The sequence below is a fragment of the Camelina sativa genome, chromosome 12 (genome assembly GCF_030686135.1).
Source record: "Camelina sativa cultivar CO46 ecotype springtype chromosome 12, ASM3068613v1".
Classification (NCBI taxonomy): domain Eukaryota; kingdom Viridiplantae; phylum Streptophyta; class Magnoliopsida; order Brassicales; family Brassicaceae; genus Camelina; species Camelina sativa.
In genome coordinates, this window is record NC_141891.1 from 1,053,521 (window position 1) to 1,077,033 (window position 23,513).

Genomic DNA, 23,513 nt, shown 5'->3' on the forward strand with positions numbered 1-23,513 from the left:
TAATTAAAACTTTATCTTGATAAGTAAAATCCAGATTTTACATTCATATTGTTCTTATCTGTATAACTTATATTATGTAATTTATATAGAGAAAAAAATCAAAATCCAGATATCTTATTTTTACTATCTGAATTCAAATTCAAAAAAGAAAGTATTTGATTTTCCAAATATATTAAGTGGAACAATTTCAAATATTTGTTAGCTTCTATATGTCACCCGGGTCCAGGGTGAGGGATGATTATTTTATGACATGATCCACATTTATCCAACATACAAATATTGCATAACTTTAAGTTATGAATCGATCACATATTGAAGTCTATACAGTTGTACAAAAGGGGCATCTCTTGTAACGACGATTCATGGATCTTATGATCACTTAAACTATTTAATTTGTATATGACCAATACATTTTGGGCACTCTGAGTAAAATCAATTGTCTATTCCTTTTTGAGCTATACTCAATTATGCAACACACTATCGCTTTAAATTATGCTCTCTTATTTTCAGGATTACTTTAAGAACTATGTAAGGAATCATCTTTTAAATATGAAATTTTAATATCTAGTGAGCTATGATGACATTTTCAACTAGTGTTACCGTTGATATCGACTGCATTGTTAATTATAGTATTATAAATTTTTAATACTATATATTTTCTCAATGAAATTGTTTTGGTTTAGTGTGTCTGACTTTTGGTCGTCCGAGTTCGATTGTATTCTTTAGTTTCAATTTTCCTAACACTTTTAAGCCTTTTCCAAAAAAAAAAAAATCCAAAAAAAATTTCCAACCTTTTAGTGTGTCAAATATTATGAATCTGATGTCAAATATAATTTTGGGTTGGTTAGGAAAAACTGGTTCAGATTTTGAATATATTAGTAGATAGAAATAAATTATAAGTTAACTGGTTCAAATAATTTCCACTCATTTTTGTTTATAAACTTGTGTTTTTTACTTGTTTAACACAGAAATCTCATGAGTTGAACAAATTGTACCATTCATGCATTCAAAAACATTGTTAGTACCACTCATCACATGTTTATGGTGACAACTAACAAATTGATGGAGAAAATTTTGATTCAATATCGAAAAGTTCAAGAGTTTAAATTTTTTTGGAATTATTATTTATAACATTGTATATTATTTTCATCTATCTTCAAGGCAAAATAAATATTTTTCAGAATTTTTGTAAGGAATTTGATATTTGATTAAAAAACTTTGTGCAGTTCATTCTTCATTTTCAATGACCATTGTCTTATATCAAACCCTAATTAAGATGCAACCATAGTATGAAATCGTTAATCTAAAATCTAATACTAGAACTTTAAATTCAAATTTTTAACTCTAAATAATAAGCGTTTCAAGAGCACCAAGTATTATTCAACACCGCAATAATATGTGTCTCTTTCTGGATCATGTATGTCCAAAAACTATACGAAAGCTAGTTTCTTATATCTCCAATAAAAAGAGACTCAATATTAGCAATTTATAGAGCCAATACACCATAGTTCCTCTTTAATATTTGTAGTTATCTTTGATATGTATCAAATCTTGAAATTATTAAATATTACTTACTACTATCAGAGGACTAACTCATAAAAGGTACTATTTTTATTTTTTAAACTACTAGTAAAAATGAAATAATGGCCAACAACTTTGGAACATTTAGTACAATTTCCACCAGTCTTCAAGTTCCAAGGCTATCTTTTTAAACTCGACATTTGCAATTACTAACTATATATAATTATCATCTTCGGATATCTGAAAAAGAAGGTTAAATTAAAAACTTTATGGACCCAAAGATCATGTGGGATTTAATTTTTAAAACAACAAAAGCGACAACACCTTATCCTTTTCTTGGTCTGATCGATATATAATCTAAATAAGGTTTATTATCATTCACACTACCACTCTGAGTACTCTCACGTGAATTTTGTAGCACCAACCAAAAAAACTACACTTTATATAGCCAACACGTAACTACATTTAAAAAAAAAAAAATTGGTGTCAAATGGTAGACTAGTTATGAATTCTTCGAAGAATAATGAAAAACTATAACTTTGTTGATGATGATATCTCTATATGTATAACATGATCAAAAGTTCGATCCAAAATATAGCATTAATTATACTTCAAAAAACACAGTCTGGTTTTGTAAACGCTCAAGTGGTGTGGCAAATAGCTAACGTAACATGCTTTGTTGATGTAAAGTTACAAGAATCACCTGAGAAAGACTGTATTCTATAAAACAATAGGTGTTTATAGAGAATATAATATACAGTGTTGTGATTAATGAATATATATATATATATATGCTATTCCATATATATAGTCAGTATGGGTGTGTTATAACTTATAAGACACTATAATAAGCATTTTTTTTTGGTAAAAAGAATTAGGTCACATGTGAAACCTATTACTCTTTTTAGCAACCAGCTTTTTTGTACATAAGTTAGATATTTGGTTTAGTCATTACTAAACATTTTCTTAAGATTAGTTCTTATATATGACAGGCTGACAGCAACGAAGAAACACATACATACAAAGATATCGTTAAGGGGGCTTATGAAGACCAAAATAAAAGAAGATGACACACTAGTAACTGTAGAATGATTTTGTATACTTCACCTTAAATTGTAGATTTGGGAAAACTTAAAGCTTTTGAAAACGTGAAACGTAAGAGAGAACCCATATAAGTGAAGATAATAATGATTATTATTGGTAAAATCGAAATGATTCGCTGATGATTGACACCTGGCGTGAATGAGACTAAATCTTTTATCTTAAGACGACGATAATTGGGGATTTGGTCACTTGGAAGCACTTTAAGATTCTTTTTTTGTTAACTAGAAAAGTAAAAAAAGTGCAAAAATCTCAAGTTTGAGTTTGAGATTCGAGATGTGATTGGTTCGAAGCAGTCCAGCCCACGTGGTCCTTATGTGATCTTTATTACCCATGTTATCCTTCTGGGTCCCACCTGTGAATCTTAGATATCAAATCGAATTTCGCTAGGGTTTGAATTTGGTTAAGTTAGTTCGGTTTATAAGAAATTTTGCTACATCTAAACCAATTTTAATTTGGTCTGGTTTCATTTTTGATTGGATCACGAGAACATGTGTATTGGTTAGTGCGGATATCGATCTTAAATCTTCAGTTATGATCCTATTATCAACAACATCTTAGATTCTTAATATTTATGGTTTACATTCAGTTACTAATTAATAATATTAATATCTAATAATCTATAATATTAAAAATTTGTAATGTATAAAACTAATTTTTTATTTAAATAAAATATTAATGAAATACCATGGGAGTCAAGTAATTTACTGAATCAATATTTTGCACCAACAAAAAAAAATGATATTAATAAATAAAAATACAAAACAATTTGAAAAGGGATCAGGTGTACGGTTTCTGCGGTGGAGCGTGCGAAGGCATCCATCAATTGGTGTTCTCACTTCTCAGGAGCTGTTCCTGCTTCTCCCACGTGTGCCTGTCACAAATGCATATTGCATTTTTACCCATTTTCACAGCATATATACATTTATGTATCATGTTAATAGGTTATTATATTTAATATACAGTATGAGTTTTAAAACTGCGAATATATAATACTTTTACTCGAGATATCTAAAGATATATGCAAAAAAAGTATAACTTTATCCACTCTCTCTCTCTCTACTACGATTTAGTTTTCAAAATTTATGTTATTATCTGGATCTGAGAAAAAAACCAAGTTTCTTACATAGCAGATTAGCACGCACAACATTAATTATATGTTAATTTTAGAATTTAATTTTGTCAATTAGTATATTCTGTATTAACGATTAAGAACTTTGTTTTCTAATATAAGAGTTTGGTATCAGCTGTATACGGTGTTGCTTTGATAACAAATAAAGCATCAAGCCATCGAAAGTAAGAGACGTTAGTTACTTGATTGATATTAAATTTCTTGCCATATTTGGAAACTTACGACAAAACAATTAATATGGTGAATCTCCGCAACTCCAAGTTCCTGTCTGACACGTGTACTTTATATTGTTTTTATAGACAGTTTCATTGACACAAAATTAATTTATTCATTTGTATTTTTACAGAATGCCATATGGATCTATTTGTACTATGTATTTTGTTCTCTTACTTTTTTGGGTAAATATCTTTTGTACAGATTTAATATATATATATAGTATATTGTTTTCCTATGACCATAATTAAGGTCCATAATACTTTAAAGCTTTTCTCTATCACCTATAAAAGATTATTAGTTAAGGAAAGCAGCATATAAAAGCTAGAGAGTTTTGTCAGAGAAACACAGTCCTGTGATGCACCCATTCACTATTTCGGTATTTCCACATGACATCTGAAAAAAGACTAAGAATTTAATTATAAATATGTACGGACATGTTAAAAAAGGAAATATTATTGATAACGAAAATTTACCTAACTCACACTATACGTTTAATATTATTTTACTCCTTTTTATATATCCAAACAATTCCATTAAGTTTCCACTATCTATCTAATCTCACAATAAAGTATATATATAAAAGTATCAGTGATTAAAGTTATGTATACTGTATACATTTATGCTATATTTATATGTTCTCTCTTAACCTAGGAACTTTATAAGAACTTCTTTCTATTTCGTTGGTTTGATAAAATCACACACTGGACTATAAATATAGTACTCTAGTATGTGTTAAAATTACCAAAAAAATGTCTCAAATAAAGAGGTGAGTGTGTATATGTGTGTGCATATGTGTATATATACTTAGTTTATTCCTCGAATAGATTGTTGACTCTTGGCTCAACCTTCCTCTCCCTCTCTCTCTCTCTCTCTATTTCTACCTTTCTCTTTCTCCTTATTCGTTCATCTTCGTCTTCGTTTCCCTTTTGGTATTGGTGAGATCTACAAACAAAACCCTAGAAAAGAGAAGAACCAGAGGTGAATCGATTAGAGGATAAAATTGATGGGAAGAGGGAAGATTGTGATCCAAAGGATCGATGATTCAACAAGTAGACAAGTCACTTTCTCCAAACGAAGAAAGGGTCTTATCAAGAAAGCCAAAGAGCTAGCTATTCTCTGTGACGCCGAGGTCGGTCTCATCATCTTCTCGAGCACCGGAAAGCTCTATGACTTTGCAAGCTCCAGGTTCTTCTTTTAAAATTATTAATTTTGAAATTTTTACATATCTTCTTGATTTCGTGGATATACGGAAGTGTGTGTGTACGGGTTTTATATGATTTTATGCTACGGTTTTGTTTGCAAGGCTTGGGGGTATTCAGTGAAATATATGTACCTGTGTGATCTATTCGTATGTAGTGGTAAAATTTTCGCATCTGGCGGTCGGTAGAAGATGTTACATTTTGCTGTATGTACAAGAAGATGTGTATGAATAGCCGACAAACTTTTTTTTTTTAACAACAAGGAAATATTAAAATTGAGTATGGAAAAAATGATTTGAAGTAGTTCCTTTGCTTCATATCTGGGTGATTATGTGTACACAGTATATTTTGAAGTACTTTCTTAACATGTGTTTATGTGTTTCTACACGTATTATGGACATTGACATATAGCTTAGGCTCAGTGTTTCGCTTTTCCGAATTTAAGTAAGTCTCAGAGGTAGATGAGATCGATAACAAGTGAATGCTCAAATATCAGTACTGGAAAGCTAAAACATAGGTATAAAGAGACAGCAAGATTGAATGATTGTATGGAGAGGGAATTAATTTCTCAAAACCAATAAACTAAAAAAGTATTTATAATTTAATTAAATAACAAATTATCTATTTATACTCACAAAAACATAAATACATTTTTGATATATTTGTATAAAATCCTATCATTATGGTAAGATAACTTTGTATGTTTAACGTTATATCTACGTGATAACTCTGTATATTTAACGTTATATCTGCTGAATGACTCTGTATATTTAACGGTATATGCAGAATCTCGTTTTTATTATTTTTCATATGTAAATTACTCATTGATAGAACTTTAGTTGACATATATAAATGCATAGACAAGAATAACGAATTGTCCATTCTGCGTATACAATATACAAATTAAAAACATACTAAAGAAGATATCAGTTCAACTAACCAAATAAAAAAGTTCTATAATGCGAAACAAATATTTGATAAATTCTTAGTAAGGATAGTAGAAAACCTATTATGTGAGGGAGTAATCATTGGTCTCAACGTTTGCGAGCATTGTTAACTCTTCATATTTATCTTATGATACCATTTTCTCATGTATCGTTAGAGTTCATGAACCACAAGATATATGAAACTTAGCATAGTTGAGTACCATTCATAAAACTTACTGACACTAGGATATGCCTTATTGTTTCTTGGATTTGATTAGTATAGTAAGTGTGCCATGTTAATGCATTAAGACTGACCCTTATTATAAGTTTCTTCGATTTTTCTTTCTTTGTAGCTCATAGAACTGGATATATTGCTTTAAAGCTCTTGGTTATCTACACCCATCAAAAAAACATTTAAGCAATTTTTGTTTAATGAAAATGGAAGCTAGCATCTATTTAGTTTATATATAGTTTCTTTAGTTTTTTCATGTGTGTGTAACAAAATCATATTAGTGAAAGTTAATATGTTCTGTGGAATGTATGTGAATATATACAAGCGTGTGTAAAATTCTTGTATTTTGTCACTGCAATGACTGAAATAGTCTAAACTAAACAATACTGATACTGTACGAAACTTCAGGGTATATGTTTTTCCTTTACGTATGATAGATTTTTAATTAATGAAGGAGTCGGATAAACTTCTGAAAGATATCTTATATGTTCTTCACTGTGATAGAGATATGATATGAGTGAATTATATACGATGATGCAACGTACTAATATCAAATCTTTTGAATAGCATGAAGTCAGTTATTGATAGATACAACAAGAGCAAGATCGAGCAACAACAATTATTGAACCCAGCATCAGAAGTCAAGGTATATACATATCTTGAAAAATATGCAAATATATGATTATTGATTGAGGTTTTAGAATCGTTTATCTTGAAATGAGTTCTAAGTTTGATAAGTTATTTGTGGTGTGTGTTATTATAGTTTTGGCAGCGAGAAGCTGCGGTTCTAAGGCAAGAATTGCATGCTTTGCAAGAAAATCATCGGTATGAACTTTTATTACATATATAAGGATACATGTATATGTTTGATAAAAAAAATCTGTTGAAAGGGCGTACAAGGAAATGTAGAAACTTGTATTTATATATAGATTGTGTTTGCTATGAAACAGGCAAATGATGGGAGAACAACTAAATGGTCTAAGCGTTAACGAGTTAAACAGTCTCGAGAATCAACTTGAGATAAGTTTGCGTGGAATTCGTATGAAAAAGGTATATAAATACTCTCTACCTTGTATTATATACTTTGGAGTGTATCACTCAAAAGATTGACAATATAACACAATGAAATTCAATAGAACCGATTGCTTTTTGGGATTCACAGGAACTAATGCTGACTCAAGAAATCCAAGAACTAAGCCAAAAGGTCACTATACTATATATATATACACACAAATATTTCTTACATATATGTAAATTCCTCAAAAGAACACAAGTTACAATTCTTAATGAAAATGGGATTTGCGTTGATCTTGGTGCAGAGGAATCACATTCATCAGGAAAACCTCGATTTATCAAGGAAAGTACAACGGATTCATCAAGAAAATGTGGAGCTCTACAAGAAGGTGACAAACATGTATATTAATACAAACTCCATTTACTTAGAATAAGTGCTTTGAAGTGATGGCTTCAACTTTTCAGGCTTACACGGCAAGCACAAACGGGTTTATACACCGTGAACTAGGAGCTGTAACGGATGATGAATCACACACTCAGGTTCGGCTGCAACTAAGCCAACCCGAGCATTCCGATTATGAGACCCCACCAAGAGCAAACGAATAACATCAATTAAGGTAGGAATTTTCATTATTTCATCTTTTTGACGTTCCTCAAAAAAACCCTTTAAGCATTTGTATATTATGTAACCCGTTTAAAATTTTCTACAGATTGAAGTTCGAAGATACTATATGATGTTGAAGAACAATCCAAAGGCTTGGTTTATATATATATGGGTATCTTGAATTGGAAACCCGAGTAAACTAAGCCATGATATGATTCTTCTAACACCAATCATATTTTTCTCTTTCTTTCTTTGTGCATTTCAATTTGAAATATATATATATATATATATATATATATATAATTAATTAAAAGCATATATAAAAATTCGGTGCTCGTTATATTGTCTTTGTTTAGAATCATAGATTTCATTAATTATAACATAAACAGTATAGTAGTATATATGTTTATGTGTTTACGAGAGTTTAGTCCTAACTAAAATACCTAATTAAGTGTCATACTTGCTATTTTAAACCGGTTTGGAAACTATATGAGGGAAAACAAAATCGGTTATCGTTGACTGCGTTGACCAGAAACCAAAAAGGTTCAGTCTTTATTTAATAAGGGAAACACACACATATCATCATCGTCGTCATCAAATCATCACAATTCACAAAGGTTGGTGTAGTGCTGCTGAGACAGTGACCTAAGAGATAACGACAAAGAAACAACAAATTAAAATAAATAAGATTTCCTTTTTCCGTAAAAAAAGAGGGAAAAAATTCGAAAAATAGACTGCAACCACCAAAAGCTCAGCCAAAAGCAGAGGCCACAATTCTCTCTTCATCTATCCTTTGAGGATAAACCCAATTTTTTTGGGGTTTTTTTCCTTTCTTTCTTTCGTCTATGACTCAAATCTGTTTCTAGGGTTCCAAACCAGAGAGAGAGAGGTTTAGGAAAAAAAAAATGGCCATGGCGATGGCTCTTCGGAGGCTTTCTTCTTCAATTGACAAACCCGTTCGTCCTCTTCTCAGATCCACTTCTTGCTACATGGTAAAGTTTCCTCCTTTCATCGGTTTTTATCATCGGATTTGAAAAAAGTTTCGATTTTTATTTTTGGGTTTTCTGATTTTTTGTTGTTGTTGTTGTTGTTGTTGTTTTGTTGCAGTCTTCTTTGCCCAGTGAAGCTGTTGATGAGAAGGAGAGATCTCGTGTCACTGTGAGCTTTTAACACAATCCAATCTTTTTTTACTTTATCTCTTGTTGTTTTATAGTTTTTTTCTTGCAGTTGAAGCAATGGTTTTGATTGTTATAGTTCTGTGTCTGTTTTAAATTGAGGTGTCTGAATCTGATAAACCTATTGTTTTGTCTGTAAAACGTTCGTTGCAGTGGCCAAAACAGCTTAACGCACCTTTAGAGGAGGTTGATCCTGAGATTGCTGACATTATTGAGCATGAGAAAGCTAGACAATGGAAGGTTTATTATTACTCTTTCTTTTACTTACTACTCTGTATCTGAGATTTAAATCTTGTTCCTTGATTGATATTGTGAGTTGGGCTGATATTTGTGTAACGCTTATGTTATCAAAGGGACTTGAACTTATTCCATCTGAGAACTTCACATCTGTGTCGGTGATGCAAGCTGTTGGGTCTGTGATGACTAACAAGTACAGTGAAGGGTATCCTGGTGCCAGATACTATGGAGGAAACGAGTATGTTGAGTCTTGACACATATTTTCAGTTTCAGATTATGACATGATTGCTTGACCAATCTCTGTGATAAGAATTGAAAAAGATGCTGACTTTAAGTACCTTTTTGCTTTCTAGGTACATAGACATGGCAGAAACCTTATGCCAGAAGCGCGCTCTTGAAGCTTTCAGGTTAGATCCTGAAAAGTGGGGAGGTAATTACTCATTCCAAGTATATGAGAAAACAAGAAATCTGAATTATTTAGAACTAGTTCTTATGCGTTTTTCTGGAAAATTATCTCAGTTCCAATCGAATGTGACTGCTTTATTAATCCTTTGATGGCTTATTTCTTTCCTGTCGTTACAGTGAATGTGCAGCCTTTGTCTGGATCTCCTGCCAACTTCCATGTCTACACTGCATTGTTAAAGCCTCATGAGAGAATCATGGCACTTGATCTTCCTCATGGTGGTCATCTTTCTCATGGTTATCAGGTACCTTCAAGATAACTTTGTAAATGTTCTTGCACCTCAAAACTAATGTGTCTTAGCCTTAAACCTAAACCGCTGCTATCTTATTAACAATTTCTTTCCTCTTTTGTTTTTTCCTCATCAGACTGACACCAAGAAGATATCTGCTGTGTCTATCTTCTTTGAAACAATGCCCTATCGACTGGATGAGAGCACTGGCTACATTGACTACGATCAGGTTCTTAACTCTTCTTCATATGGTATAAGTACCCTGTACTCCTCTTCATATGGTTATACTACAATTATAAGTCTTTCATTTTGATATGCAGATGGAGAAAAGTGCTACCCTTTTCAGGCCAAAATTGATTGTTGCTGGTGCAAGTGCTTATGCTCGATTGTATGACTATGCCCGCATCCGAAAGGTAATTCAGTCACATCCCTAAGTACAGGGAAAATGACAACAAATTATTGTAATCAAGAGTTCTAATTCAAACTCTTTTCTCAGGTGTGTAACAAGCAAAAAGCCGTCATGCTAGCAGATATGGCACACATCAGTGGTCTGGTTGCTGCTGGTGTAATCCCTTCACCGTTTGACTATGCAGATGTTGTAACCACCACAACTCACAAGTCACTTCGTGGACCCCGTGGAGCCATGATTTTTTTCAGAAAAGGTGTTAAGGAAACAAACAAACAAGGAAAAGAGGTAAAAAAAAACACACCAATTTGAACCAAAACGTTTTAGATTTATGTACACTCTTTCATGTCATTCATTTGTTGTTTTGAAAGGTTCTGTATGATTTTGAAGACAAGATCAATCAAGCTGTCTTCCCTGGTCTTCAAGGTGGTCCACACAACCACACTATTACAGGATTAGCTGTTGCTTTGAAACAGGTACAGTGAGTCATGGAATGGAATAAACGTTGGTTACTGGATTTACGGTTTCTTTAACCTTCAAATGGTTTGATTAATGCAGGCAACTACTTCAGAGTACAAAGCATACCAAGAGCAAGTCCTGAGTAACAGTACAAGGTTTGCTCAGGTACTAATTGAGTGAAGGAAAGAAAAACACATATGGCGTAGTATCTACTTTAATTTGATTGGTAACATTGTTGTTTCGTGCAGACTCTGATGGAGAAAGGATATGAACTTGTTTCTGGTGGAACTGACAACCATCTGGTTCTAGTGAATCTGAAACCCAAGGTCATCACTTGATCGATTTGCAGTACCCATTTACGTTATTGTCTTTTATCTTCATAGTTAAAAACATCTTTTATCGATTTTTTTTGCAGGGTATTGATGGATCTAGAGTTGAGAAAGTGTTGGAAGCTGTTCACATTGCATCCAACAAAAACACTGTTCCTGGAGATGTTTCTGCCATGGTTCCTGGTGGAATCAGAATGGGTATAAAAATCATATTTAAGCTCTTTTTTTTATTCATTTTGGTATATGCGAATGGAGTTCTTCCTGATATCCTCTGCCATTGTTATTTTCAGGTACTCCTGCTCTCACTTCCAGAGGCTTTGTTGAGGAAGACTTTGCCAAAGTAGCTGAATACTTCGACAAAGCTGTGAAGTTGGCTCTCAAAGTCAAATCTGAAGCTCAAGGTTTTTTCATTTCTCTGATCATGATGCATGTTAGCTGTTTATATAAACAATGACTGAACTCTCATTTGTAATGTTCTAAAAACCAGGAACCAAACTGAAGGATTTTGTATCAGCAATGGAATCTTCTTCAATCATTCAATCAGAGATTGAGAAGCTGCGCCATGAAGTCGAGGAATTCGCTAAGCAGTTCCCAACAATTGGGTTTGAAAAAGAAACCATGAAGTACAAGAACTAAAAATGTTTTATCTCATCACAAGTCTTTCTTTTATTGTCCTTTGAATTTCCATGGAATGTATAGATGATACATGTAAAACTCTGTTATTGTCTATTTTACGCTATGCGCAAAAATAATGATCTGAGTATTCTCTGTTATGTATACAACAAATCTACATCAATAGAAAGAAGAAAAGGAAAAAAACAAAAGATGTAACACATACAATAAAACAGTGAATTCCTAAAGAAGATTGTCTTTAGCTCACAAGTGACTTCAGATTAACCACAAAATACCAAGAAAACAAAAAAAAAAAGAGAAGCTCATCCATAAGCTGTGGTCATTTCTCAATCTCATCAAACCTCTCTATAGAATATGGTTCTGTAACCGGAAAACATCTCACAACTTGATCTGTTTTTTCCATTTCTTAGACAAAAAAAAATGGTTGCATCATTCTCTTACACTGCCTGCACCAAGATTTCTCTATTACATCCTCCTATGGTTGCTCAAATCCGACCAAGAACAACACAGAAGGCGTTCGCGGTGACAAATCCTGAACAAGACAGTACTCTCGAGGTACAAGAAACAGAGACAATCAAAGAAGAGCAATCAACAGAGAAGATGAAGAAGCAGCCAACACCATTGAGACCAGTTGAGAAACAGCTGAACGTGAAGAGCAAGGGTATGGGCCAGTTTGGTGGTCAGTGGCTAAGCAGTGTCACACGTCACGTTAGGATCTACGCTGCTTATATTGATCCAGAGACTTGTGAGTTTGACCAGTCGCAGATGGATAAACTCACTTTGATTCTTGACCCTACTGAAGAGTTTGTGTGGGATGATGAAAGCTGTAACAAGGTCTACTCTTATTTCCAAGAACTCGTCGACCACTACGAGGTAATGATAACGATTAACCAAAAAAAATTTCATCTAACCGTTAGACTCATTGAAGAAGACCTTATAGAGTGTACTTGGTTTTTTAGATTTGGAAGAGTCATTTAAGATTTAATGGTGTTATTGTTTTGTACAGGGAGCACCATTAACGGAGTACACATTGAGATTGATAGGATCGGACGTAGAACATTACATAAGGAAGATGTTGTTTGATGGAGAAATACAATACAATATGGATGCAAGAGTTCTTAATTTCAGTATGGGAAAGCCTCGTGTTCAGTTCAATACCAGCAACATTGAAGTTGTTGGAGATGGTCAGCCTCAAGTGGACGCATAGTTTAAACAACTCTATTTGTAATTATGTGTAATGGAAAATATCTAAATACTATATTGTATACTGGTTTTATAGTATGCTTTTTAAACCTTATATCACAAAGTAACATATGCCTAGATTATGCACTGTTATCCTATTAGTAATCCGCATAACAATTTTTTGTCAAAATTTAATTCTTTCTTCACATTGTTGTAATGTCTGGAGTCCTTTAAAGGAACTCATTTTGGTCTTTGCTCATTCATGTTCCTAAAACTTTACTCTTTAAAAAAATTGCAGAATGATGCAAAAATTTACTAGACTTTACAGTTTTGCCCCAAAAGTTATGATTTAGCAATGTTAACACGTTTTTATAGAAGATTTTGCTCTTCTTATCCTCAGGCGTTTCTCGTCGTTTCGCCACCAAGACGAACACAGTTCCGAAGAAAAAGATGGCGAATTTACTGGAAACATCAATTTTTTTCTCCTCAGCTGATAAATTACTGTCTTTACCGCCTAATAATTCTCAAACCCATCTTCTCCCTTTCTCTGCTTTCATCAATGGAGGAAGAAGGAGACGCAAAATCTCAACTAGTATCACCTTTGCTACCGACACTGTCACTACAAGTAAGCTCATCATAAACCTTAAATCTCTCACCTTTTCTGCCATATTACCAAGAAAGTCCTTTCCTTTAGGTTCTAATTTGGATTATCAGTCGCCGTTAGATAAGGGGTTCTGTAGAGAAAGCTAAAACCTTTTGACTTAAACCCTTTAGGATTTTGATTGAAGATAGAAATGTTTGTGTTTAGGTACTGAAGTAAAAGTCTCTGTTGAGGATCCTATGGAAGTTGAGGTTGCTGATGGCTACACTATGGCTCAGTTCTGTGACAAGATTATTGATCTGTTCTTGAATGAGAAACCTAAAGTTAAACAATGGAAGACGTATTTGGTTTTAAGAGATGAATGGAACAAGTACAGTGTTAATTTCTATAAGCGTTGCAGAATCCGAGCTGATGCCGAAACTGATCCTATATTGAAGCAGAAGCTGATTTCTCTGGAAGGCAAAGTTAAGAAGGTATTTATAGTTTAATTTCTTGTTTTTACTAGAGAACTCTGGTTTCTAGGGTTAGTTTACTGTTGTTGTGTACTTAGAGAGTGAGGGCATTGTTGCAGATAGATGAAGAAATGGCAAAGCACAATGACCTTTTGAAGGAGATTCAAGAAAACCCAACAGACATAAACGCAATCGCTGCCAAGAGACGCAGAGATTTCACGGGAGAGTTTTTCCGCTATGTAGCTTTGTTATCTGAAACTCTTGATGGCTTAGAAGACCGGGATGGTACTTAAACAACATTAATCATGTTACTTAAATTATTGATTCTCATAGTATCATGACTGTTGCTTTCTTTTTTTGAGTAGCTGTTGCTAGGCTTGCAACAAGGTGTTTATCTGCTGTGAGTGCTTATGACAATACATTGGAGAGTGTTGAGACTCTAGATGCTGCTCAAGCCAAGTTTGATGACATTTTAAACTCTCCATCCGTGGATGCCGCTTGCGAAAAGATCAGAAGTTTAGCCAAGGCAAAGGAGCTAGATTCGTCATTGATCTTATTGATCAACAGTGCATACGCTGCTGCAAAAGAGTCTCAAACTGTTACTAACGAGGTACATAATTCTATCACCAAGATAGAAAGAAAAGTTTTGAACTTTACAGTCTTCATATCAAAATCGTATTTTTGTGAACAGGCTAAAGACATAATGTATAATTTATACAAAGCTACAAAGAGCAGTCTTAGAAGCATCACACCGAAAGAGATCAAACTTTTAAAGTACTTACTCAACATAACAGACCCCGAAGAACGATTCTCTGCTCTAGCAACAGCATTCTCTCCTGGCGATGACCATGAAGCTAAAGACCCTAAAGCATTATACACGTAAGTAACATTCAAAAAAATCCAAACTGTTAGTGTTTTCATCTTTTAACCACAACAATGATGCTAACTAGCTTATGAGAGCACACAGGACGCCGAAGGAGCTGCATAAGTGGATAAAGATAATGCTTGATGCTTACCATCTCAACAAAGAAGAAACTGACATTAAAGAAGCTAAACAGATGAGTCAACCTATTGTTATTCAGCGGCTTTTCATCCTCAAGGACACGATCGAAGATGAGTACTTAGACAAGAAAACAGTCGTGGCTGATGAAAATCCGAAAAAGGAAGAAGACGATACTTCTGTTGAAGAATTTTTGAACTGATATTGAGCAATTAGGTGAAAGGGGGGGGGAGCGAGTAATTTTGTGAAATTCGCAGATATAATTGCAATTACGACTAAATGTGAGATCTATTTATAAATTAATATTTTTGGCAGCTCAAAAATCTCTCATGTTTCGGGCCTGGCTATGAGGTCAATAAGCCCATGTAGGGTCCAGGTTTGTAAGAAAAGTCAACATAATACTTGTAGCCCACGAATATTCAGATTTGTGTTCCTATATTACCCCGTGACCTATGGTACTGTCCTAAAAAAACGAGAAGGTTATAATAGTAATTTCGGACTTTAATCAACCTTTATTATAAGGTCTTAAACCCTACGCGTAGCACAGCAGCCAAACATTTCAGTTCGTCTTCTCCGACCTTAAAACCCTGAGATCTTAAAAAATCTCCACCGACTCTCTCCCAATCAAATGGCCTCAGTCGCGCTTCTACGGTCCCTTCGCCGCCGTGAAGTCCAAACGGCTTCCGTATCTGCGTTTAAATCCGTATGTATTTTTCCCCTTTGATGTTCATTTTTTTTGCTTGAGAAAAGTCACGTTTGGGGGTTTCTGGATCTGAACTCGTTAGTATTTATCCAAAATCGAACAGGGTTGAATCTGTGTTACTTAAAGTTTCGTACTTTATGTTTCTTTGTATTAGAATCGAGTTTCAGAGTTTTCGATCTAGGTTTCTTAAAGTTCCGTACTTTATGTTTCTTTCTGATCATCTGTGAAGCGATCTACTTTGTTCCTTATTGATTTGATAATTCATTGCTTCAAATATGGATTGAAGCTTTACACTGATTATTAGTATTCTAAACTCTGCAGATCTCCTCCGCAAATGGAAAGACGTCTTTGTTTGGGAAGTTGGGTTACTTGGCGAGACCTTTCTGGTAAGACATCAACCTTTCAGCTTATGGTATTCGAATGAAGAACTAAATCACTTCTTAGTGTTATCTCTTATCCTTTCGTATGTGTGTTGTTCTCTATATGTAGCTCGAGGCCTGTGGGGAATGATGTTATCGGTATTGATTTGGGTACTACCAATTCTTGTGTAGCTGTGATGGAAGGAAAGGTAAACTTAATTTGTTTCCAACCCTAGTATCAAATTTTTGATATATTGGCTTACTGATTCTGTAGGTATTGACTTTGATCTTGTTTTTTGCAGACCCCTAGAGTTATTGAGAATGCCGAAGGAACTCGAACCACGCCATCAGTGGTTGCTATTAACCAAAAGGGGGAGATTCTTGTTGGAACACCGGCTAAACGTCAGGCCGTGACCAATCCAACAAACACGATCTTTGGTTCCAAACGTTTGATTGGGAGAGGTTTTAGTGATCCTCAGACACAGAAAGAGATGAAAATGGTTCCTTTCAAGATTGTTAAAGCACCTAATGGTGATGCTTGGGTTGAAGCAAATGGACAGAAGTTTTCTCCCAGTCAAATTGGAGCTAATGTCCTCACCAAGATGAAGGAAACTGCTGAAGCTTACCTCGGAAAATCTATCACCAAAGCTGTTGTCACTGTTCCAGCTTATTTCAATGATGCACAGAGACAAGCTACAAAGGATGCTGGGAAAATCGCTGGTCTTGATGTCCAGAGGATTATCAACGAACCTACAGCTGCTGCACTATCATATGGTATGAACAGCAAAGAAGGTGTCATTGCTGTATTTGATCTTGGAGGTGGAACCTTTGATGTTTCTATCTTGGAAATCTCAAGTGGTGTTTTTGAGGTAATGCCTTGTTTCTTCTTCTGCTATGTTATTTTTTCTTGATTTTGCATTCTTTTTTCTTTCTTTTGTGGGTATATGATGATTTCCTCTTATCAGGTTAAAGCAACAAATGGAGATACCTTTTTGGGAGGAGAAGACTTTGACAACACTTTGTTGGATTACTTGGTTGGTGAGTTCAAAAGAACAGATAATATTGATCTGACTAAGGACAAGCTTGCCCTCCAGAGGCTGAGAGAAGCTGCAGAGAAGGCCAAGATTGAGCTCTCTTCGACATCTCAGACCGAAATCAACCTGCCTTTCATTACAGCGGATGCTTCAGGAGCAAAGCATTTGAACATAACCTTAACAAGGTCAAAGTTTGAAGCTTTGGTTGGCAGTTTGATTGAGAGGACAAGGTGTCCGTGCCAAAACTGCCTGAAGGATGCTGGAATCTCAGTTAAGGAGGTTGATGAGGTTCTTCTTGTTGGTGGAATGACCCGTGTTCCCAAAGTGCAAGAGATAGTTGCTGAGATATTTGGGAAGAGTCCTTGTAAAGGTGTTAACCCGGATGAAGCAGTTGCCATGGGAGCAGCCATTCAAGGTGGTATCCTCCGTGGTGATGTGAAGGAGTTGCTTCTGTTGGATGTGACTCCTCTCTCACTGGGTATTGAAACACTTGGAGGAATCTTCACCAGGTTAATCAACCGAAACACCACTATTCCCACAAAGAAGTCTCAGGTAATGAAATCTTGACAGAGCACAATATCAGATTATGTCTTAAAAGCTGACTGCTAATTGTGTCATTGTGATTTGGTTATTAGGTTTTCTCCACAGCGGCGGACAATCAGATGCAAGTAGGAATCAAAGTTCTTCAGGGAGAACGTGAAATGGCGTCTGACAACAAAACTCTTGGAGAATTTGACCTTGTTGGGATCCCACCTGCGCCGAGAGGAATGCCACAGATCGAAGTGACATTCGACATTGATGCAAATGGTATCGTTACAGTCTCAGCGAAAGACAAAGCCACAAATAAAGAGCAACAGATCACAATCAGATCTTCAGGTGGTCTCTCAGACGATGAGATTAACAGAATGGTCAAAGAAGCTGAGCTTAACGCACAGAAAGATCAAGAGAAGAAGCAACTTATCGACCTGAGGAACAGTGCTGATACTACAGTATACAGTGTTGAGAAGAGCTTGAGTGAATACAGAGAGAAGATTCCAGCAGAGGTTGCCTCTGAGATTGAAACTGCAGTGTCTGATCTGAGGACTGCTATGGCTGGTGAGGATATTGAGGACATCAAGGCTAAGCTTGAAGCTGCGAACAAGGCAGTGTCAAAGATAGGAGAACACATGTCTAAAGGATCCGGATCATCTGATTCTTCTGGACCCTCTGGTGATGGTTCAAGTGGAACTGATCAGCAGACTCCTGAAGCTGAGTTTGAGGAGGCGAGCGGATCGAGGAAGTGAGAGGTTTCTAACCGATTGCATACATGAATTCAGGTTTTTTTACCAAATAAGTTTACATGCTTATACCTCGACAAAATTTGATTAGTTATGTGTATTTAAAAACCTTTTCTGAGAGGTACCTCTTGATATCTTTGAAACCTATTGAGAGTCCCTATTGAGGGTCTCGGATGTAGTAGTTGTTGATTTCTTTGATTGGTTTTTTTCATGAAATTTACGGTTCTTGTCTTGACCGGTTAACGGGACGTCAATTTAAATTGAGACTTAAAAGGTGTATAACCGCTTAAGACTGTTCGTAGTATACCTTTCTCTGATTAGATTAAGAAAGACGGTAATTGAATTGTTTTGTAACCGTTGAAAAATCTCTTTGATAAATTATAACAATTTCTAGGAAAAAATTTGGTCATGTTGTAGGCGTTGTCGTTTTTTAAGGCTCAAATTCAATTACTTGTGGAACTTAACTTCTCCGTTCCATTGAACTGAATGAAAATGTCAGCAAATTATGGTACATGCTTTCTCTGTTCTTCGAAGTTGTTGATTAAGAAATTTTAATTAATGGCATATAAGTATTTATTTAATAATCACATTAGGAAAACAGTATGCAAGGATTTTAAAAATTCGTAGTCCTCCCGGTCATAGGGGTAATATAGTGATTCCCCGAAAAGCAGAGAACAAACGCTATAAATAGCGGCTGTTGAAGTCTTCTTTCTCTCCCTCAAACAAAACTCAAGAGTCAGCTTCATCAAAAGAAGTTTCCTCATTGGTACAGTTTGATTCTCTTTTTTTTTTCATACTTTTTCAAAAGCGTGTACTCTTTTCTTGCAAGTTAACAAGTTAAAGACCAAACCTTTGTGTCAAATTATAGACTTTTTCTATTCGTATTTTTGCAGGTGAAAGAAGAGATGGAGAAAGAAAAGGAGCAAACTTTGGAGTGGATCGAAGCTCAGAAGATAGAGATAAGCGTTGACCTCTTTGCTGCAGCCAAGAAACACCTCCACTTCCTCGGTGCTGTTGATCGGAACCGTTGGCTTTATGATGGCCCTGCACTCAAAAGAGCCATCTACAGGTAACTTAGTCTTACGAATCTAAGTTAGGGTTCTCTTTTTTTCAGAACCTCTCTAATTTGGGTGATTTTGTTTTACAGATACAATGCTTACTGGCTTCCCTTGATTGCTAAATACACCGAGTCATCTTCGATCTGTGAAGGGCCATTAGTCCCACCTCTTGACTGTGAATGGGTTTGGCATTGCCACAGGCTTAATCCGGTATACCTAAATCGATATTTCATCTCCGGTTAATTTTTTTTGGTTGGATTGTATAGAAGCTCAAGATGTTGTTAAATCATTTCAGGTGAGATACAAGTCTGATTGTGAGCAATTCTATGGGAGAGTCCTTGACAATTCTGGTGTTGTATCTTCTGTTAGTGGAAACAGCAAATCACAAACTGAAGCTCTCTGGAAAAGATTGTATCCTACGGAGCCTTATGACCTTGATTTTGATAAGGCAATCTCAGATCAGCCAGAGGATGTCTCACCTCTTGAGAAATGCACCACTTATGATCTTGTTTCAGCTGTCAAGAGACAATGCCCATTTTACTACCAGGTAAAAATCATTGTCAACTTCTTGTCCCAAACCCGTTTTATTTTGCAAGGTTTTGTAATTGATTTTTGTGTTGTGTATCTTTGTTGTTGCAGGTTTCAAGAGCTCATGTGGACAATGATGTCTTCCTGCAAGAAGCTGTGGCTAGATACAAAGCATTTCTCTACTTGATCAAGAGAAACAGAGAAAGGTCTGTTAAGCTTTTCTGTGTTCCGACTTACGATATTGATCTTATCTGGCACACACATCAGCTTCACGCTCTCTCTTACGGTAAGGATTTGACAAAGATGATTGGTAAGGTCTTGGAGCATGATGATACAGACTCTGACCGTAGCAAAGGTAAGAAGCTTGATACTGGTTTCTCTGGAACTACTGCTCAATGGGAAGAAACATTTGGTCGAAGGTATTGGAAAGCCGGTGCTATGAATCGAGGTAATACACCAAAGCCAGTCATAACTTCTCCTTATGTTTGGTCGGGAAAGAAATCAACTGCAAAAGAGGAAGAGTTCCAGAGTGTACTCCAATATCAAGAGGTGAAAGCCATTGAGGTTATCTTGGAGATTGTTGGGATTAAGAACTTACCAGACGTTCACAAAGGAAAGGTCTCTGTCATGTTCAGCAAAACGCAGCCGGATTCTCTGTTTAACGCTGAGCGTAGGCTTACCATTTTATCTGAGTCTTGTGGGGAAAAGCAAGTTGCTTTGTTCCAGTGTGAGCCTACAGGAGAGCTAAGTTTCCAACTAATGTCTTCTTCTAAGTCTAAAAGCTTAGGTTTCACTTCTTTATCGCTTTCAGAGTTTCTGTTTCCAGTTACTACTAAACTCTCTGTTGAGAAGTGGCTGGAGTTAACACCAACTAAAAGAGGAAAGACAGATGATCTGAACCCCATCTCTCTGCGAGTCGCTGTCTCGTTCACCCCGCCAACTCGAAGTCCAACAGTTCTACAATTGGTTCAAGCAAGACCGTCATTGAAAGACTCTTGTTTCTTTCCAATGATGGGAAAGGTACGTCTTGCTAAGAGTGTTACACGCGTTATTGATGAAACCGAAACAGAGGTGATCAGTCTCCAAATGAGAAACTCCAACGACGTGGCACCAAAAGCTGATAGAAGACAAGTGATTGGTGTGAAAGAGTGTGGTGAAACTTATGTTTTAGCAGAATATGATGGCAGTTTCTGGTCTCTACTTGACTCAAAGTGGTCACTTAAGCAGACAAGCGATCCCATCAAAGATGGTCCTATGTTTGAGCTCTCTGGTACTCGAATGGTGAAATTTTACTCAGGGAGAAAGCTGGAGTATGAGCCAAAACATAACGCAAAGCTAAAAAGCGAGAAAGATTTCATGACTGCTGTTGAATTTTCAAAGCAACATCCTTATGGTAAAGCTGCAGGGTTACTCGATTTGAAGTTTGGTTCGATAGAGGTAAAAGTTCGAAACTTTGAAACTTCAAAGTTTATATAAATGCTGATTCTGGTTCTGGTTTATATAAATGCAGGCAAAGGAGAACTGGCTGGTTTTGCCTGGAGTTGTATCTGCTTTCATACTCAGTGATCTTCTTAAGAACGAAGGCTTTACTGCATCCAAAAATAAAGCCTTCAAAACAGAGGAAAGTACTGAGATTGGTGTTTTGAGTCAAGTGAAGCTAGAAGAAGAAACAATGATGAATATGGACACGACTAGTCCAGTTGAGGTAGCGCCAGAGAAGATCAATGGTGGTGCTAGGTGCCGTTCGAAGGAGCTAAACGCTACCGGTGGCTATGGGAATGTGGACACGACTAGTCCAGTTGAGGTAGCGACAGAGAAGATCAATGGTGGTGCTAGGTGCCGTTCGAAGGAGCTAAATGCTACCGGTGATTGGGGGAACTTGGTTGAAGAAGAAGGTGGTCATTTTGGCTGTGGAGGTGGTTGCGGTGGATGCGGAGGTGGATGTGGCGGCGGCGGTAGATGCGGTGGCGGTAGGTGCGGTGGGATGACGAAGATGGGAGGTGGATCCTGCACTGGCGGTTCCACTGGCTGCGGTAACTGCGGTGGAGGATGTCAAGTAGGATCATGTGGTCATATGATCAATAATAATGCAAATGAAAATGATGAAGCTCTAAGCGACGTCGTTGCTGCTTGATTATTCCGATATATATAGCTTATCTTTACACCTAATTATATTATATAGTCTTAAAAATATAATGAAACTAATGAGAGATGCTGTTATACATGTGTTTAATATAAATAAAAGAGATGTTAATAGCGGTTTATAGAAATAAAACAGAGAAGTTCCTCTGCTTCTGTTCTGTTTCTCTAGATAGAAGAAGCAACGAGCGAAAGAAAAAAAAAGGCAACCTTTGAGTCACATGTCTAATGGATAATGGAAACTTGAAAACCAAACGGTCAAAACAAAAAAAGAAGGAAACTTTGAAACCCAAACGTTCGTAAAAAATAAAAAGTAAATTATTAAAAAAAGAAAAGGAAAATTTGATGGAAACCCTAAGTCTATAAATATATGGATTAGTCACTCGCGTCTCTTCTATTTGTCTGATCGTGTTTTTAATATCATCTGATCACCAAACCAGAGAAATCAATCACATGCTCTGTTTCTTTTTTTTAAGCATTCTCTTCTTCTTTGATTCCTGTTTCCTCTGCTTCTCTTTCGTCTTTGGCTCCAACGCTTTATTATTCTCGTGTGAGTTGTGTGCCGTTTTGCCCTTTCTTCGCTAACAAGAACCGATGATCTCTTCGTTTACAAAATCTCTCTTCTTCGCCAACGAGAAATCATCGTTTACGATCACGTCGAACGAGATCATAATTACCAGCGATCTCTTCTACTTCGGTTCGTCGTGACGTCTGTGGTGTCTAAGAAAGTCTGTGAAAAATATACTGAGGAGGTGCGTGCTACATCGTCGACGGAGATGAGTCAGATGACCAAAGAGACGCACGATTGATTGTGAAGGTGGGTGGGATGGATCTGCGAGTGTCTACGTTTGCCCGTGACGGTGGTGGAGATTAGCGGTCCATGTTCAAAGCCCAACAACAACTTTCAAAGCCCATTATAACCAAAGGTCAGTTTCTCTCTCTTTTTTTCAATTTAGAAAATTAATAAGTTTTTAAAATTTAAAAACCTTTAACTTTTTTCTTGCTTATTTTCAAAGTTTTTGTTTTATTTTTCTTAAAAATCCTTTTTACTGTTTTAATAGTATAAACTTGGTTGATAAATTTACAATAAGATGTGGAAACTAACCGGATTTTGGATCATGTCATTTGACCTATTCAGTTGATCGTTAGAGATTCCATAAATTCAATTTGTTTTTGCATTGTTATGTAGATTTTGCATTTCAAATTTCTAAAATTTTAAAATATATATTTTTCATGGATTTCAAAAGTTTTTCATTTAAAAAGTCTTCACTTAAAATTATTTTTTCTTGCTTTAAAATTTTTCT

At 35.6% G+C, this 23,513-nt stretch overlaps 6 protein-coding genes across 7 annotated transcripts; all 6 read left to right on the plus strand.

The window, feature by feature from the left end:
• The first annotated feature begins 4,710 nt into the window (after positions 1-4,710).
• On the plus strand, positions 4,711-8,285 carry LOC104729368 (agamous-like MADS-box protein AGL21). 2 transcript variants are annotated; one of them, XM_010448305.3, is made up of 8 exons: positions 4,711-5,155; positions 6,895-6,973; positions 7,091-7,152; positions 7,278-7,377; positions 7,490-7,531; positions 7,647-7,730; positions 7,807-7,958; positions 8,052-8,285. In XM_010448305.3, the coding sequence occupies exons 1-7, from the start codon at positions 4,974-4,976 to the stop codon at positions 7,945-7,947; spliced, it is 690 nt and encodes a 229-aa protein (XP_010446607.1). In that variant the 5' UTR covers positions 4,711-4,973; the 3' UTR covers positions 7,948-7,958; positions 8,052-8,285. The 2 variants fall into 2 exon arrangements, 1 of the variants encoding a protein (XP_010446607.1); XR_015574045.1 differs by having other exon boundaries at positions 4,798-5,155; positions 7,464-7,531.
• Positions 8,286-8,529: 244 nt separating this feature from the next.
• Positions 8,530-12,020, plus strand: LOC104729369 (serine hydroxymethyltransferase 1, mitochondrial). Its single transcript, XM_010448306.3, has 15 exons — positions 8,530-8,937; positions 9,053-9,103; positions 9,274-9,360; positions 9,474-9,595; positions 9,711-9,787; positions 9,940-10,064; positions 10,186-10,278; positions 10,370-10,462; positions 10,546-10,743; positions 10,827-10,931; positions 11,014-11,079; positions 11,163-11,240; positions 11,330-11,441; positions 11,534-11,644; positions 11,731-12,020. The coding sequence occupies exons 1-15, from the start codon at positions 8,851-8,853 to the stop codon at positions 11,877-11,879; spliced, it is 1,554 nt and encodes a 517-aa protein (XP_010446608.1). The 5' UTR covers positions 8,530-8,850; the 3' UTR covers positions 11,880-12,020.
• A 90-nt stretch (positions 12,021-12,110) lies between these two features.
• On the plus strand, positions 12,111-13,173 carry LOC104729370 (NAD(P)H-quinone oxidoreductase subunit M, chloroplastic). The gene is made up of 2 exons (XM_010448307.3): positions 12,111-12,749; positions 12,883-13,173. Exons 1-2 carry the CDS (start codon positions 12,297-12,299, stop codon positions 13,081-13,083), a joined length of 654 nt encoding a protein of 217 aa, XP_010446609.2. The 5' UTR covers positions 12,111-12,296; the 3' UTR covers positions 13,084-13,173.
• A 261-nt stretch (positions 13,174-13,434) lies between these two features.
• On the plus strand, positions 13,435-15,434 carry LOC104729371 (uncharacterized protein At4g37920). Its single transcript, XM_010448308.3, has 6 exons — positions 13,435-13,683; positions 13,867-14,132; positions 14,231-14,396; positions 14,477-14,721; positions 14,803-14,990; positions 15,079-15,434. Exons 1-6 carry the CDS (start codon positions 13,509-13,511, stop codon positions 15,311-15,313), a joined length of 1,275 nt encoding a protein of 424 aa, XP_010446610.1. The 5' UTR covers positions 13,435-13,508; the 3' UTR covers positions 15,314-15,434.
• A 145-nt stretch (positions 15,435-15,579) lies between these two features.
• LOC104729372 (heat shock 70 kDa protein 9, mitochondrial) lies at positions 15,580-18,700 on the plus strand. Its single transcript, XM_010448309.3, has 6 exons — positions 15,580-15,814; positions 16,136-16,200; positions 16,304-16,382; positions 16,476-17,042; positions 17,139-17,759; positions 17,843-18,700. Exons 1-6 carry the CDS (start codon positions 15,740-15,742, stop codon positions 18,488-18,490), a joined length of 2,055 nt encoding a protein of 684 aa, XP_010446611.1. The 5' UTR covers positions 15,580-15,739; the 3' UTR covers positions 18,491-18,700.
• Positions 18,701-18,963: 263 nt separating this feature from the next.
• LOC104729373 (glycine-rich domain-containing protein 2-like) lies at positions 18,964-22,363 on the plus strand. The gene is made up of 6 exons (XM_087477826.1): positions 18,964-19,250; positions 19,378-19,553; positions 19,632-19,752; positions 19,838-20,089; positions 20,182-21,507; positions 21,581-22,363. Exons 2-6 carry the CDS (start codon positions 19,390-19,392, stop codon positions 22,202-22,204), a joined length of 2,487 nt encoding a protein of 828 aa, XP_087333952.1. The 5' UTR covers positions 18,964-19,250; positions 19,378-19,389; the 3' UTR covers positions 22,205-22,363.
• Positions 22,364-23,513: the final 1,150 nt, after the last annotated feature.

Excerpts from the sequence above, each read along its gene's own strand:
- LOC104729368 (XM_010448305.3), top strand. The coding sequence starts at position 4,974 with ATGGGAAGAGGGAAGATTGTGATCCAAAGGATCGATGATTCAACAAGT. Across the intron at positions 6,974-7,090 it reads ACCCAGCATCAGAAGTCAAG|TTTTGGCAGCGAGAAGCTGC; the intron begins GTATATACATAT and ends GTGTTATTATAG. Across the intron at positions 7,378-7,489 it reads GTGGAATTCGTATGAAAAAG|GAACTAATGCTGACTCAAGA; the intron begins GTATATAAATAC and ends TGGGATTCACAG.
- LOC104729369 (XM_010448306.3), top strand. The coding sequence starts at position 8,851 with ATGGCCATGGCGATGGCTCTTCGGAGGCTTTCTTCTTCAATTGACAAA. Across the intron at positions 10,065-10,185 it reads ATCTTTCTCATGGTTATCAG|ACTGACACCAAGAAGATATC; the intron begins GTACCTTCAAGA and ends TTTCCTCATCAG. Across the intron at positions 11,645-11,730 it reads AGTCAAATCTGAAGCTCAAG|GAACCAAACTGAAGGATTTT; the intron begins GTTTTTTCATTT and ends TCTAAAAACCAG.
- LOC104729370 (XM_010448307.3), top strand. The coding sequence starts at position 12,297 with ATGGTTGCATCATTCTCTTACACTGCCTGCACCAAGATTTCTCTATTA. Across the intron at positions 12,750-12,882 it reads AACTCGTCGACCACTACGAG|GGAGCACCATTAACGGAGTA; the intron begins GTAATGATAACG and ends TGTTTTGTACAG.
- LOC104729371 (XM_010448308.3), top strand. The coding sequence starts at position 13,509 with ATGGCGAATTTACTGGAAACATCAATTTTTTTCTCCTCAGCTGATAAA. Across the intron at positions 13,684-13,866 it reads TACCGACACTGTCACTACAA|GTACTGAAGTAAAAGTCTCT; the intron begins GTAAGCTCATCA and ends GTTTGTGTTTAG. Across the intron at positions 14,133-14,230 it reads TGGAAGGCAAAGTTAAGAAG|ATAGATGAAGAAATGGCAAA; the intron begins GTATTTATAGTT and ends GCATTGTTGCAG.
- LOC104729372 (XM_010448309.3), top strand. The coding sequence starts at position 15,740 with ATGGCCTCAGTCGCGCTTCTACGGTCCCTTCGCCGCCGTGAAGTCCAA. Across the intron at positions 17,043-17,138 it reads TCTCAAGTGGTGTTTTTGAG|GTTAAAGCAACAAATGGAGA; the intron begins GTAATGCCTTGT and ends TCCTCTTATCAG. Across the intron at positions 17,760-17,842 it reads TTCCCACAAAGAAGTCTCAG|GTTTTCTCCACAGCGGCGGA; the intron begins GTAATGAAATCT and ends TTTGGTTATTAG.
- LOC104729373 (XM_087477826.1), top strand. The coding sequence starts at position 19,390 with ATGGAGAAAGAAAAGGAGCAAACTTTGGAGTGGATCGAAGCTCAGAAG. Across the intron at positions 20,090-20,181 it reads AATGCCCATTTTACTACCAG|GTTTCAAGAGCTCATGTGGA; the intron begins GTAAAAATCATT and ends TTGTTGTTGCAG. Across the intron at positions 21,508-21,580 it reads TGAAGTTTGGTTCGATAGAG|GCAAAGGAGAACTGGCTGGT; the intron begins GTAAAAGTTCGA and ends ATATAAATGCAG.